General features: G+C 56.0%; 1 protein-coding gene and 1 long non-coding RNA gene across 2 annotated transcripts in view; one reads left to right on the top strand and one right to left on the bottom strand.

The window, feature by feature from the left end:
- LOC139177659 (uncharacterized) overlaps nucleotides 1-10,737 on the bottom strand; it is a 60,008-nt gene extending 49,271 nt beyond the window's left edge. The window contains exon 1 of the long non-coding RNA XR_011562198.1: nucleotides 10,696-10,737. This is a non-coding gene — a long non-coding RNA (uncharacterized lncRNA). The remainder of the gene's footprint in view (nucleotides 1-10,695) is intronic.
- Nucleotides 10,738-10,923: 186 nt separating this feature from the next.
- SOX9 (SRY-box transcription factor 9) lies at nucleotides 10,924-14,562 on the top strand. The gene is made up of 3 exons (XM_070774171.1): nucleotides 10,924-11,728; nucleotides 12,673-12,926; nucleotides 13,527-14,562. The coding sequence occupies exons 1-3, from the start codon at nucleotides 11,298-11,300 to the stop codon at nucleotides 14,414-14,416; spliced, it is 1,575 nt and encodes a 524-aa protein (XP_070630272.1). The 5' UTR covers nucleotides 10,924-11,297; the 3' UTR covers nucleotides 14,417-14,562.
- Nucleotides 14,563-15,614: the final 1,052 nt, after the last annotated feature.

The following is a 15,614-nucleotide window of genomic DNA, read 5'->3' as shown; positions in this document are numbered from 1 at the left end:
AGCTGGCAACGCGGGGTCCAGTGATCTGCCTCTCCCATTAACCATGCGGCCTTGAGCAAGGCACAGGCTTTTTGCGGGGCTTCTGTTTCTGCCCATGAAAAAGCAGAGAGGGTAATTTCTCCCCCTCCCAGCCTCCCAGAGACGTCCACGGAATAGAGCTGATGAGTGGATGTAAGGGGTACTTCAAAAGCAGAAGCAGGAAGCAGCGGCAAGGAATATTCGTTAGTGATGAAGTTATTTTTCAGTAATAGTTGAGAAGGCACAAGACCATTTGCTTCAGAATAATGCATGTGTGTGTGTGTGTGTGTGTGTGTACGTGTGTACGTGTGTGTACGCCTGGGAGAAACAGAGACAGAGAGGGTAAGGCGTGTACCCCCAGGATTCCTGTACACAGTTAGTGATTCCTCGTGTGTGAATGGGCTTCTGGAGGAACCTGCAAAGCTGGGCTGGGTGAGTCCATGGAGTTGCTAATTTGGGGGGATGGGGTGAAAGAGACCACAGTGAGGATGGAAGTGTACACTTGTCCTGGACCGAGCAGGGGCTATACAGGCCCCAGACACACTCGGCCTGTCCCCATCGGGGTCCCCGTATTTCCTACATGGGGGACCTCCCACTGGCCGGAAGAGAGTGTCCACCCACTGACCCTTGAATGCATCGCCCCGCCCACCTAGCAATAAGTTTCACCCAGGGGAAGCAAAAAGCTGTGGCACTTTGACATTTACTAACTAAATAAATACCTGCTGGAATTAACTCCACCCACCGCACCCAGGAGCCAGGGCCTGAGTTTCCCCAAAGCTCAGGTTTCTGTCCTCCTCCTGTTGCTCCCTGTCCTCCATCTCTCCTTCTTCCTCCAGAGAAATCACAGTTTGGAATTAGGGGCAGAGGTGGAGGTGGGAGATTCTGTTTTTCAAGTGCCTTTGTTTGGGCAGAAAGTAGGATGTTGGATCCAAATATCACTGCAAGAGAAATCCAAGTTCCCAGACACCGTATGTCTGTGTATGCACACTTGCATTCTCTCTTGCCCTTTAAATCCACCCCCCCACAAAGAGAAGTAGGGGAAGGGTTTGTGCTGCTGGTGCTCTGGGGACTGCAGTCCCCCGGGCGTATGGGAGTGATTAGCTTACAGATTTCAGGTAGCTCCAGCCACACGTGCAACCCACATGACACCCCTAATTCCAGACCAGCTCTCCTTCTCCAAACAAACAGCAGCACCGTTTGCAGAGGAAAGAAAATGCCTTTCTTAGGAGACCCACAGAGGAAAGCCAGGTCGGAATTGTCTGCTCTGCTCTGGACAACCCCCTCGCCCAACCCAGCCCACTGTTCATTCAAGAGGCAGCCACACCGAGGCTCATCCGTGAAAAGGCTGTGCCTTGTGCTTAGAAAAGCAAGCAAGAAAACCAGGAAGAGAAAAATGTTTATTATCCTTGTATATTTGGGTAGCAGGGTCCAGGGGGGTTAGAGGCTTCTGATCTGTTAATAATGATTTCAGTTCATGGTTTGATTGTTTTCTCAGAACCTGTAAATCCAGGCTTGAAATGTATAAAGATTGCAATCTAAAAGTTTTACATCCATCACTCCAAAAATTCTCCAAAGGCATGTCTCCAAAACCCTTTCCTATGAGAAAGAAGTCAGAGGGTAGGAAATTCAAGAGAGGATTCCAGAACAAGAACAGACTTCCTGGAAAGTGACACAGACAGACATCTAGGGGACATGTTTTGACACACATAAAGATATCTCATCCAAATAGCCAAGGTGTCCTGCCATGGCCCACGCTGGAATCTACCATTAGACATTCATTGCTGTGGCTAAATTTTGTCCTCATTCTCTAAATGAAGGTTTACTCAGCAGAGTCTTTGTGGAGTCCAGACTGAAGATTCAAAAAGGATAACACTCTGTACTACTCCTCAAGGAGATCACAGTTAATGGTTCACATATCCACACCAAGGACAAATGAGAACACCAAGAGACAAGACCAAGATATTATTAAAAAGAGATAAGAGCAAATATCCATTCCTGGGAAGACATCAAGTCTTCACCGGCGGTTAGTATGTAGCCTGGATCTCTATCGCCTACTAAAGTCTGGCTACCTCTGAGACTAAGAATATACTAAGCATACAGTCATTCACTCCATAGTCTGAATAAGGCTCACATTTTCCCCAAGACAGCAGTGGATGAGGGCAGCTTTCATCTGAGAGAGATACCCTTCCCTGAAACGGGAGAGGCACGCTGCCAGAGAGGGCTGGGAGGAAGGCTCCCCTGTCCCTGAGAAAAGACACTCAAGAAGATGAGGAGTAAGCCAACACGTAACCCAGGAAGGCTGGGGCAGTTCAACACACGAGTCACTGAGAAACAGCCAAACAACGAGAACAAGACTTGAGGAGGAAAAAAAAAAAAGACTTGAGGAGTCAGGACCACTCTCAAGAATCAGCAAGTGAAGACACATGAACAATTCTTCCTAAGGAAATTCCTAGGAAGCATTGCTTGGAATCTTTTTGAAGAGCCAAGTCCCAGAAGAGAATCTAGGGACTTGGCTGGAAGGCCAGTGGTTGAGACTTCACCTTCCAGGGCAGTGGGTGTGGGTTCGCTCCCTGGTTGGGGAACTAAGAGCCCACATGTGTGTGCTCAGTCACGTCCAACTCTTTGCGACTCCACTGACTGTAGCCCTCCAGGCTCCCCTGTCCACAGAATCTTCCGGGCAAGAATACTGGAGTGGGTTGCCACTTCCTCCTCCAGGGAATCTTCCCGACCCAGGAAGCGAACCCAAGACTCTTGCATCTCCTGCCTTAGCAGGCAGACTCTTTACAAGTGCACCCACCAGGGAGGCCCCAGATCCCACACGCTTTGCAGCCAGTTAAAAAACCAAAACAAAACATTAAAAAAAAAAAAACCAGAAGCAATACTGTAACAAATTCAATAGAGACTTTACAAATGGTCAACATTTAAAGAAAAAAAAAATTTTTTTAAAAAAGAGAGAGAACCTAGTCTTTCCTCTGAACCCATTCTTAAGCCTCAAAAGCAACCTCACCATCACTTCCCGGTTCGTTTGACTGAAAATCAAAGTGCCCTTTGCAGGAGTGGGCCGGGGCAGCCTGAGAACAAAGGGAGATGCAGGTGACAATTTGTGTCATCCTCTGCCTAATTCGTCCAGTCCTCTTGACTGATACCAGCCTAAGACTTGGCTGTAGCAGTTCTCAGGCCTCGCAGAGCTGAGGGATTGAGCTTAGAGGCAAATCCCACCCCCCACACATATTGCTCTGAAACCCCGCTTTTCCCAGACCTCAGTTCCTGGAGGGGAGTCAGAATCAAGAGAGCCTCCTTGGTGCCAGGAAAATAGAAAGCAATTAGTGACTTTTGCTTTAGGCAGAATCTAAAGGGGAAAAAGAAAACTTGGAGCCTCACTGAACCCCACCTCCCTGGGCCTCTCCGGAACCACAACGTTCAGCCCACTCAGCGTTTGGCCCATGCCACTCTCTCCTCCCCCAGAAGATTTCTCTGCTCCTGGAAAATCATCTGGAAATTGTCATCACCACTGTGCTGGCTGGCAGATGTCCCCCAAAGAGGGAGTGAAGCGTACCACACACTACAAGGCATTTCTGGGCTTGGACCAAGAAAGTGGCAGCGGGGAGTAGCCCAGGCGCAGAATAGCACAGCATCAGTGGGGACAGGAGCCGGAGGTGGGCTCTGTGGGAAGAGGAGAGAGAGCAATTCGGGTCTGACTCTGAGCCGGGAGCTTGGGACACTTCTCCCTTCTCCCTTGTCTTCCCCTCGGCACATGGATGGAGCAGCAAGGAGGGAACTCAGTTCCCTGTGCTCTTTCAGGACAAGAAGAAGGGAATCCAGGGCAGAGGCTGAGAGGGAAGGTCTCAGAAGGTAGTGAACCCAGAGGGCAAAGCAGCAGAGAACAGGCAGAATTCAGAGCCTGATGGATGCCAGATCAAGTGACGGTAACAGCCAGGGTCTCAGTCTTGTCCCCTTTGGACGTTCAGGCACATAGTAGGAACTTCAAGCCACGTCCGCTGAACTGATTGATGAGGGGAGCTGAGGATGATTAAAGGTGGGCCAGCTGGGACTGAGGCAACAGGCGGGAGGACAGGGAAGGGAGGGTGACGGAGGGGACAGGCTGTCCCCACCGTGCTGTGTGTCCTGGCCCCAGAACTGCGCCCCACCTGCCGGAGGCCTGGAGACAACACTCAGGCCTGTGGGCCTTGTTCCTGCACAGCCTCCAGGAGTCACCCACACCTCAGCCACATGCGGAACAAGCAGCACCCGGTCAGCTGCCCAGGACCCCGTACGCGTTTAGCACAGCTGTGCGGGAGTGCATGGGAAGTCGCTTCAGTTGTGTCTGACTCTGTGCGACTCCCATGGACTGTAGCCCACCAGGTTCCTCTGTCCATGGGATTCTCCAGGCAAGAACACTGAAGTGGGTTGCCATTTCCTTCTCCATTAGTACGGCTGAGGTTCAGACAAAAGCTGGGTTTGGGGCTTCCTCACAGGCCAAGCCTCTGGGGGCAGCAAGACTGGGCAGGAGAGCAGATCCTGGAGGCAGGGGGGTGAATGCCAGCCTACAGCATCTGAGCCAGGACCACCCGCCCTGCCTCCCTCTCCTCCAGGAGCCAGAATCTTCCCGCCATCAGACTCCACTTTTCTTCTAGCTCCTGAGGACAACCTGCCAAGTGTGGGATGCCTCCTCCACTCCCAGAAAGTGAGCCCTTAAGGAAAAGGCCCCTCCACGTAGGGCTCTCTGAGTCTACTGGTCCCTTTTGAAGAAAAGTGAGTGCCTCGATGCTCGCATCTCTAGCGAGCCTGCCCCTAAGTTATCCGGGAAAGTGCTGTGTGTTGCTGCCTTGCGTGCAGATGTGAAGGGGATGCGGCTAAAAAGACAGCCCTCTTCTGCCAACGAAGCTGACAGCTTTGTGAGCTTTAGGGGGACCAGGAGGAAACTAGTTTCTGCAACCACTCCTGCCTTGTCCAGGCTGTCGGCCTTCTCTTACGTTTCCTCCAACCTGGAATTTGGGGCAGCGGCAGGTTCTAGCTCGAGGAATCACTGTGACAGAAACACCTGCACTCGCCCATTATATGTAAACACGTGTTGTCCTAAAGACAGCGTCACTGACACCGTGAGATGTGTCTGGGTCTCAATAATGTAAAGGAGGGGCCACAAAAAGAAAAAAAAAAGAAAGAAAAAAACCAACAAAAACAAAAAGAAAACCCGTTCCTCTCATCTAAGGCAGATCAAATTTCACATTCATTAAAAAAAAAAAAAAAAAACGTGGGGGGTGGATTTAATAGTTTATTTACTCCTTTTACACCAGTGAAAGGGCCTTGGGAGAAAACTATCGTAGAGAGAAGTGGGGGTGGAAAAGAACAAAACTGTTTTCTCAAAACGCCTCATCTGCCTATTGGAAGCTGGGAAAGAGAGGACAGAGAGACAGCCCTTGCCTCTCCCTTGAACCCAAACCCCCAGAGGCAATGCGGTCATAATGCTGCCGGCCTCCTCTGCCTGCTTGCAGACAGCCTGCGCACCAAGAAATTAATCTGACATAAACAATGACAAGGCAGGAAGCCCAGTGCATCTCCGGGTTCCCTGTGGCCCCCACTTGATGACGCCCCGGGGCTGTTTAAGCAGGGGGCTCTCGGTCCGCCCACCCTGTGAATTTTTCTGCGATGTCACAGCACTGAGAACCGCCAGCGTTGAGATGTCACTCCAGGATAACCAGAAAGTTGGGGACTGACTTCATGGCTTTGGCCTTCCCAGGGCCCTAGGGAGGAAGGCGCTCTGGCAGCTGCCTGAGCTAGACCAGAGGGCTGGCGACCCAGCTTGATCGTCTGCCCAGGAGCCCGGCTCAGGCCACTCAGCATCAGCATCGCATCGCAAGAAGCCTTGGCCCCTCGAACCTACGGGTTCCAGAAACCAGGGCAATGCAACGTGCCCCAGGCATCCGGTCCTGCTGAGATAGAAAAGGATTTCGAGAAAGACACAAGATTACTTGTCTTAAATTCTGGCAGTCACCTTTGGAATTGTATAATAATACCATTTCGCTTTTTTTCTAGGTTGGATGGAGACAGCCCCTCCCCCTGCCCCATTCATGCAGATCAGAAATAATCTGATGTCCCAGCTACGAGGACATCTCAGAGGCAGCAGCTGGGTAGAGGCCCTGCAGAGTGAGATGCAGTCCTCATTCTAGAGCTCCAGGTCCCCTTGGGAAACTGTTCAAAACTCCTGAGAATCTCAGCTCTTTTCTGTTAGTTCTTTCCCCGGAACTAAAGACACCCTAAACTGAAAAGGGACCCCAGGGGAGGCAGGTGGGACTCTGTGACCTACAGGGAAAACACTCGGCGAGAAGTGAGCGCCCTGACCCCTGCAGAGTCCAGGGCAAAGGAGGCACCGCTGCGTCCAGCGCTGGTTTTATTTGTATTTTTAAATCAGCAAGGCAAAAGCACTTTCAGCTGAAAATGCCCCAGAGATTTTTTTTTTTAAAGAGGGAAATTATGGAGGGCCAAACACACACACACACACACACACACACACACACACACAGAGTCCTAGGAAGTTCCCCGCGGGCCATCCTAGAGAAGCCCGGAGGGAATCCACACGATGCCCGTCTCTCTGGTACCTTGACTAAAAACAGATATTTTCGAAAAAGGAAGGTTAAAAAAAGACAGCGAGCCAGCACACTCCCTTTGGAAGCAAAGTCCCTCTGGGGCCACGGCCGGGACGTCCCCACTGCCAGCTCTCCCCTCCTCTCCACCTCGGACTCTCAGCCAGTCCCGGACTAGCCAGCTCGCCCAGTCTCTCTTGCCTTGGCTAGATCCCCGCGCCCCCGGGGCGCCGAGCGGGTTTGCAACCTCCGCTGCCCCTAGGGCGGGCCGCGTCAACCGGAGCAGGGGGACGGGTTCCTGCCTCCTTCCTGAGACATTTCCCGTTCACTGCACCCCGCTTTCTCTGCGAAAACGGGGGGCGGGGAGAAAACTGAAATGCCCCCTCTCGGCCTGCAGTTTTAGGGGCGCCGGGATGCTCCAATCTTGGGCGACACAGATCGGATCACCTCCCCGAGCAGGGCGCCCGTTTGGGGAGAAACGTACAGGGACAAACACACAGGCGAGGGCGTTTTGGGGACGTGCTGCCGGGAGGTCTGGAGGCCTGCGAGGTGCAAAGGTCACTTTCTCTGGCCGGTCCCCAGACATTCACTGCGCCCCGACGAAGCAGCCTGGGACTTCCCTTTTCCCTTCTGCTATGGCCGCGCAGCCCGGCGCTTGTCCTGAGACAAGCTTACCTGCGGCTCCTTTGCAAACAGAACTGGAGTCCCAGGCGAACTGGGGAGATGGGCAGGCCGGCTCGGGCCCCGGTAAAACGATGCTAAAAACGAGGATCCGCAGGCCGCTCAGGGAGGGCGCCAGGGCCTGAGGGTCCCGCCAGGGGCTGGGCTCTTTAATCTCAAGGGAACCCGGCTAGGGATGTTCGCGGAGAGCATGGGCATCCCTCGTCCACGGCCCTTCTACAGAAAACACTGCCCGGGGCTGAGAGACGCGGGAGACGCAGCCGCTCGCATCCCCACCAGTTAGGTGATTCCCCCCACCCCACCCCCCCCCCAGGACCTGCCTGCCTGCAGAAAACGGTTTGGACACAGTCCTCACTTTGGCCAAGGAATTTTAGAGAGGGAGGTCGCTGTCCTTAGTTCCCCCCCACCCCACACCCCGCAGTCAAAAGGGAGCCCCCTCCGCCCACACGGCCCAACCCCACCGGAGACTGAGGGGCCCAGCCGCCCCAGGAGCGCGGAACTCGCTCCGCGCCAGCTACGCTGGGCTCCTGCCTGGCTCCCGCGTAGACGCGGAGGGGGACCGGCCGCCCGAGCTGGGGAAATTGAGCCCGGCGCCGGCCCCGGACGCCGAGAGAGCAGGAGGTGGGGCGTATCCCAGATCTCGGTTCCCCAAGGGTTACGCTCGCACCGGGAGCCTAGGCTCCAGGCCGCAGAGCTCGCAGCGTTGCCTCCCTCGCGGGTGGGACTCGAATGCGCACCTTGTATTGGGGCAGTGCGGCCCAGCGCTCGCCCCTCTGCTCGGTCTGCGCGACCCTGGTCTCCTTCAGCAACCCCCGCCCCCTCCCCCGCCCCAGACTGTTCAGCTCCCGGCAGAACGCTCTAGTTCAAACTGGGTCGACAGCCTCAGTTTCCCCATCTGCAACCGGAATAGTGTGAACGGGTTTCTTTCCCTCGGGTTCCCTCTGACTCAAGTGCTCTGGTCGGGGGCTGCAAGCCTTCTTCCTTGGGCAGCTCAGGGAGGTCAACCTGCAACTCGGGGAGAGTCACACCCCCGAGCGAACCGAGTCCGCGCATGGAGGCGGGTGGAGGCGGGGGGTTGGCACCCACTGGAGCCGCCTGCAGAGAGGCAAAACCGCCGCCCCCACTGACTGATCCACGATGCCCACGCGCCAGAATCGGCCTGGTCCTGGCACTCCGAGACGCTTGGCACCTTGGAGCTTGGGGTCCTTGCGGTCTGTGTTTCCCTTCTGGGCAGAACAGAAACTTCAGGCATCTCAAACGCTACCCCCACCCCTTCCCTACAGACGACACATCTCCCAATTCCCCTCGCTGGGCTGCCCAGAGGTGGACCTGCATTAGAGGACATATCGGATAGGAATTCCTGCAGAGAGAAATCTCTGCAGCGGGGCAGCCTTGACTGAGTGAAACACATCACCCCCTACCACCACCATCTAAGTTTTCCTGCAGTTTCTGAGAGTTAAGACAGTTTCTGGGCTTTTGGCGCCCTCTCTGGATGCAGCTAAAAATTGCAGCTCGTTTTTAAAGTCAACTGATTGTTTATCCTAAGTTTTCAAAAAGATACAAAAATATTGGTATGGAACAAACAGAAAGGAGATACAGATCTATAGCTTACAATTTTAAATTCTATGCATTACATAACTCCTATTACATTACCACGTTAAAAAATATTTTTAAATGTACGTATTTGACAAATATTTAGTGAAATATTACCAAAAAAAAAAAAAAAGTCACAGTCGTCTTCATTGCCTTCATGCCAGTAAACATGGGAATTACAATAAAATGCAACTAAATACAGATGGCCGGGCTAAAGCGTCTGCCCGAAGTTCTGGTCTCTGAGTCCCCTCTTGGGTCAGGTGTCTTTCAAATTGTACTAACAACTGCCCCCTCCCTAGGACACAGATATCAGTCCCTACTAAGCGGGGCTTTTTCTCCTAAGAAAGGACGGAGTTGTTCTTATACTTTCCCAGCGTATTCACGCGGCCAGGAATACAAGGCTGTTGTACCTTGTCTCTTAAACGGGTAAACAAGCTATAGAGTACCAGACACATCCACTTGTAAGTTACATTCGTTTAAAAAAGTAAATAGTGTTTCACAGTTCTGTAACTGGCTACCTTCTGAAGAGTTCCATTTCCTTAGCAAATGTCCACCTCTTCAGAAGAAATGGAAATGTCAGAGAAAAAAAATTCTCCAAGGAAAACATTCTTTGAAATCTTGCACTAATGTCCGCAGTTTGCAAATTAGAAATGAGAAGCCTTTGCTCTGAAGAGGGATGATTCACCGTGACAATAATTTAATTCGGAGCCGAACACTGGCGAAAGCCAGAAGGGGAAGGGGCAAGGTATTTAAAAGTGAGTTTTCCGCCGTTGTGCGTTTATTTGTGATTCTCAACACACGGAACCCGCAGGCGGCTAAGATTTTTCTTCCCTCTCAAAACACAGAGCCAACTAAGCAGTTCGTGTAAACACAAAAGTTGCGCTCAAATCACACTTGAAATACATCAGCAACACCCCCACACCCCTGGCCAGAACTTCCGAATGTCTGCAAGTCAGAGAGGATACGACTAAAGTCCAGGACCGCAGGCGCTTCAGCGCTCCAGGTGTTTTTGTAGGGGTGGCGGGGAAGGTGAAAGCAGGCAAGAAGCACGACTCCACCAAAATGGAGTGTTTTGTCTGCGGTGGTACCCATTTGTTTTGGCTTTTTCAAACCCAGTGACGGGCCTCGGCCTCCAGGCCCAGCACAGCCCCGTTCGCCAAGTTCGGTTTCTGAAAGCCAGAGCAGTAAGCGAACTCTCTCCAGGGGTAACTCTGCTCAAGTTCTGATTCGGCCAGAGGTGAAGGGCAGAACCTCGGGATGGTCTCCCTGTCGCTGAGGCGCGCCGCGGGGTGCGGGCTGAGGGGAGCCGGGGGCTGGAGAAGAACTAAGTCAGAGTTCAAGGTCGGAGAAGCGCCGGCCGGCTCCCGCGAGTGCGCGGGGCTCCGGCGTCTCTGCGGCCGCCGGCGCGCGCGGGGCACTTCGCTGTGGTTTTCATTGATTCTCTTTGCACCGAGCGCAGCCGAGTCCCGACCAGCCGCACGGGCTCCGGCGAACCAGAGCATGTTCATCTATTTATACGGATTATTACAGAGGAACGGCGGACGTTGAGTCACCAAAACATTTGCTTCAAAAGACAATTTCTAAGCACTTTTGGAGGAGGCAGGCTCCAGGAGCGGAAACTGGGCTAGGATTTAAGGAAGGAGCGACAGCTTTTCGAATACTGCAAACCCAGTTAAGTCCCCGGGACCGCGGAGAAAACTGAACAGAAATGCTTGTGGGTGGGGACAAATCTTAGTACACACACACACACACACACACACACGCAAAGTTTCGCGCAGAGACGGCACCGAATTTTGATATTAAGAGAGGACGGCAAACTTACACACTTGGAAGTCCCGGGTCCCCCGCCTTCCCCGGTGCACCCCCCCAATCCCCCGCGGGACCAGAGGCTGCGATCGCCTCCCCGCTCCTCCCCTCTCCTCTCGTCACCCTGCCCAGCGCCACAGTCCTCCCCCCCCCCCTAAATCGGGCCCAATCAGCTGCCTGCCAACCCCTCAAATGCCGCGCCGTGATTGGCCCTTGTATTTATTAAAGAGCCGCTGGACTGGGAGTTGGAGAGCGCAGAGCGGAGATTGAAACTGACCTGGAACTTCAGTGGCGCCGAGACTTGCCAGTTTCACTCCAGGAACTTTTCTTTGCAGGAGGGAGGAGAGAAGGGGTGCGATCGCCCCCGCTTTCTGCTCTCTCTTCCCCTCCTCCTCCTCTCCAATTCGCCTTCCCCTACTTGGAGCGGGCAGCTGCGGGCTGGCCCCCGCGCGCCTTCCTAAACCCTCGCTCCTGCGGCCGAGTGACGCGCCAGGCTCCCCGGGAGCTGCTCGCCCCGCGCCCGGGCCGCCGAGGGGAGAGGAGCCCGCGCCTCGAGTGCCCGAGCCGCCGCGGCTTCTCGCCTTTCCCGGCCAGCCGCCCCCTGCCCCGGGCCTGCGTATGAATCTCCTGGACCCCTTCATGAAGATGACCGACGAGCAGGAGAAGGGCCTGTCCGCCGCCCCCAGCCCCACCATGTCCGAGGACTCTGCGGGCTCGCCCTGCCCTTCGGGCTCCGGCTCCGACACCGAGAACACGCGGCCCCAGGAGAACACGTTCCCCAAGGGCGAGCCGGACCTGAAGAAGGAGAGCGAGGAGGACAAGTTCCCCGTGTGCATCCGCGAGGCCGTCAGCCAGGTGCTCAAGGGCTACGACTGGACGCTGGTGCCCATGCCGGTGCGCGTCAACGGCTCGAGCAAGAACAAGCCGCACGTCAAGCGGCCCATGAACGCCTTCATGGTGTGGGCGCAGGCGGCGCGCAGGAAGCTGGCCGACCAGTACCCGCACCTGCACAACGCCGAGCTCAGCAAGACTCTGGGCAAGCTCTGGAGGTAGGGCGGGCGGGCGCGGCGGGGTGGGCTCCGCGGCGGCGGGGGGCGCTGGCCCCGACGGTCTCTCCGCGCCCCGCCTCCCCGCGGGAGGGGGTCGCCGGTCCCCCTGCAGGCTCGGGGCGTGGGGCACGGGGGGGGCAGGGAGGGTTGGCGGAGCGGGGTGCGGGGACGAGGTGTCACTTGGCTGAGAGTTTGACCGAGTTCTTGGACTGCTCTTGGGGACAGGGGGGAGGGGTAGGTGGGGCGGGGAGGATGGGGGGGCACGTCGCAGAGGGGAGGACACTTGCGAGGGGACGCGGTGGGACCCGGCTGCCAGCCTTATCTCCCGCCCCCGGCTGTGAAGGTCAATCCCAAGTGGGGGCCGCGGTGGCAATGGAAGTGTGCCGCCCCCTCCCTCGACCTGCGCTCTCCCTTCGCCCACCGGGATGGGATGCGGGGTGGGGGTGCAAACCAAGGCCCGAGGGTCCCTGGGCAGGAAGCGCACTTGGGGGGTGGCGGTTGGAAGCTGCTGCAAATAGGTGGGTGCGGTGTGTGTGTTAGCGGGCGGCGTTGGTGCGGGGGCGGGGGGGGGGTGTCGGCAGGAGCGGCTCCTTGCAGATTAAGTGGTTTTTTAGAAAATGTTCAGAGGGTGTTGCGGACGGAAGTATGAATCCAGTAGCAAAGGCTGGGAGAGCGGGAGCTATTTTCATCCGCAGGGTTTCCAAAATAGAAGAGAAGGGGAGAGGGCGGGGCGGGGAGGGACGCTCAGGTCGCACCAGGAGGACGAAGTTTTGCGGTTCTTGTTTTTCAAAGAAAAGCGGTGAGCTGCAGTCGCGTCTGGCAGGCAGGGAGGCGGGAGGGAGGCGAGGGTCAGTGTTCGAGGATGCCGCGGGGTGGGGGTCGCCTCCGGGTCTCACCGACCTGCTAGCTCAGCCCCTCTCTCTTTCTCCCCGCGCCGCCCCCAGACTGCTGAACGAGAGCGAGAAGCGGCCGTTCGTGGAGGAGGCGGAGCGGCTGCGCGTGCAGCACAAGAAGGACCACCCGGACTACAAGTACCAGCCGCGCCGGAGGAAGTCGGTGAAGAACGGCCAGGCCGAGGCCGAGGAGGCCCCGGAACAGACGCACATCTCGCCCAACGCCATCTTCAAGGCGCTGCAGGCCGACTCGCCGCACTCCTCCTCCGGCATGAGCGAGGTGCACTCCCCCGGCGAGCACTCGGGTGAGCCTCCCCCCGCCCCCACGCGGCACCCTCCCCCCGGCCCCCAGACACCCGGGAGGCTCTGCTTAGGGACCAGGCGCTCCCCGGGGAGGGAGACAAACTAAGCCCTGCGCCCATCTGCCCAGTTCTCGCCTCCCTGCCCAGGACCCCAGGGCCCCACGAAGTCCCTGGACACGCACAACACACCCCCTAATCCTTGCATCCTAACAGATTAATCTTTATTGCAAGGCAAAATGCCTTTACAACTTTACCGGGCTTCTCCCCTTTTCCCTGTGGTCCCCCGCCCCAAAAGCACACACAGGGCTTTTCTACCAGTAGCAATGTGGTCTTCCGGACCCTCCGGGGCCTCGGACCCTCCCCTGATAAAAGGGGGCTGCCGAATGTGTACCCGCGGGTTAATCATTCGACGCCTTATCTCGGGCGCAGCGCGCCTACCTTGCGGATGCAGGGAGGGAGGGTGAGTAGGTGCGCCGCCCCCCCCCCCACCCGAGACCGGAGCTTCACCTCCCCGCCCCCCACCCCCCCAGCCTCCCGGGACCCGAGCCTCCGCGGAGCCTTGGTTGATGGCCCTGTGCTTCTCCTTCTTTCACCGCCCCGCAGGGCAATCCCAGGGTCCGCCGACGCCCCCCACCACCCCCAAAACCGACGTGCAGCCGGGCAAGGCCGACCTGAAGCGCGAGGGGCGCCCCCTGCCAGAGGGGGGCCGGCAGCCCCCCATCGACTTCCGCGACGTGGACATCGGCGAGCTGAGCAGCGACGTCATCTCCAACATGGAGACCTTCGACGTCCACGAGTTCGACCAGTACCTGCCGCCCAACGGGCACCCGGGGGTGCCGGCCACGCACGGCCAGGTCACCTACACGGGCAGCTACGGCGTGAGCAGCACGGCGGCCAGCCCGGCAGGCGCGGGCCACGTGTGGATGTCCAAGCAGCAGGCGCCGCCGCCGCCGCCCCCGCAGCAGCCGCCGCCGCCGCCGCCGCAGCCGGCCCCGCCGCAGGCGCCCCCGCAGCCGCCGCCCGCGCCGCAGGCCGCCCCGCCGCAGCCCGCCCCGCCGCAGGCGCCTCCGCAGCAGCAGCCGCCGCCGCCGCCGCCGGCGCACGCGCTGGGCGCGCTGGGCAGCGAGCCGGGCCCCGCGCAGCGAACGCACATCAAGACGGAGCAGCTGAGCCCGAGCCACTACAGCGAGCCGCAGCAGCACTCGCCGCAGCAGATCGCCTACAGCCCCTTCAGCCTCCCGCACTACGGCCCCTCCTACCCGCCCATCACGCGCGCGCAGTACGACTACAACGACCCCCAGAACTCGGGCGCCTACTACAGCCACGCGGCGGGCCAGGGCTCCGGCCTCTACTCCACCTTCAGCTACATGAGCCCGGCGCAGCGGCCCATGTACACGCCCATCGCCGACACCTCGGGGGTGCCCTCCATCCCCCAGACCCACAGCCCGCAGCACTGGGAACAGCCGGTCTACACACAGCTCACCAGACCCTGAGAAGAGCTCGCACGGGGCGGGGGCCCACGATGCTGGCCGTGATGATCGCAGAAGGAACCCAAGAAACAAACGCGCGACCCTTTGGACATTTTTTTTTCCTTCTCTCTCTCTCTCGTTTTTTTTTTTTATTTTTTTTATTTTTAAGACAACGTTACGCTGAAGGCGACTCGGACGCAGATTCCCAAGACACTAAACGTTGAGCTATCCAGACGCATCACCGCCTTGTCGTTAGACCGGTGGCCAGCCCACTCTTGGCTAGAATGGACCGGCGGAACCGACGCCGAAACTGGACTGGAAACCTTCAAAGCGAGCGTGGAGGACGATGGAGAGTCTCTCATGTGACCCATTTGCTCAGTTCTCTCTGCCTGTTTGGACTTCGTAATTATTTTTAGCAGTAATTAAAGAAAAAGAAAGTCCTCTGTGAGGAATATTCTCTATTTTAAATATTTTTTAGTATGTACTGTGTATGATTCATTACCATTTTGAGGGGATTTATACATATTTTTAGATAAAAAGAATTAAATGCTCTTATTTTTCCAACAGCTAAAAACTACTTTAGTTTGAACAGCGTGCCCTAGCTTTTCTTGCAGCCAGAGTATTTTTGTACAGATTTGCTTTCTCTTACAAACAAACGAACGAAAAAGAAAAAAAAAAAAAAAAAAAGGATGTGTGTTATATTAACCTGCAAAAGCCGCAGATTTGTGTTACTGGGCAGTTTGGGGGGGTGAGCTTTGCTTAACTCCTCAGGCTTTCCAATTCAAGGAGAAGTTGCCTTAGAAAGAAAAATCAAGGCCTTATTTTGCAAAGACAGAAGTAAACAATAGTCTAGAGACTATTGCGTGAGCATCTGGTAAGCTTTATCATATATATGTTTTTTAAACAAGAAAAAAAAAAGCCACCTTAAAGCCTTAAAACCATGCTGCTGGAAAATCTTTGCCCCCTCTTTTAGTGCATTTCTTCCTGTATTTGCTTGTTCGCCACAATCTTAAGCAGCAGAAGGCAAGCAAAGGAGACGAAATCTGTCTGGGGAATGCTTCAGCAGCCAATAAGTACCCCAGCACACTGCCCCCTGGCCGCCTGCCCCGGCCGTGTGGAACACAGATGCTGAGTCCTCTCACTAACATCACCTGTGCCTCTCTGAACACCAGCAGTTAACCTTCAAGACATTCCACGTGCTAAAATTATTTATTTTGTAAGG

Source organism: Bos indicus, chromosome 19 (assembly GCF_029378745.1).
Source record: "Bos indicus isolate NIAB-ARS_2022 breed Sahiwal x Tharparkar chromosome 19, NIAB-ARS_B.indTharparkar_mat_pri_1.0, whole genome shotgun sequence".
NCBI classification, from domain to species: domain Eukaryota; kingdom Metazoa; phylum Chordata; class Mammalia; order Artiodactyla; family Bovidae; genus Bos; species Bos indicus.
The sequence above is the reverse complement of the archived record's forward strand: the minus strand, read 5'-3'. Positions and strand labels throughout refer to the sequence as shown.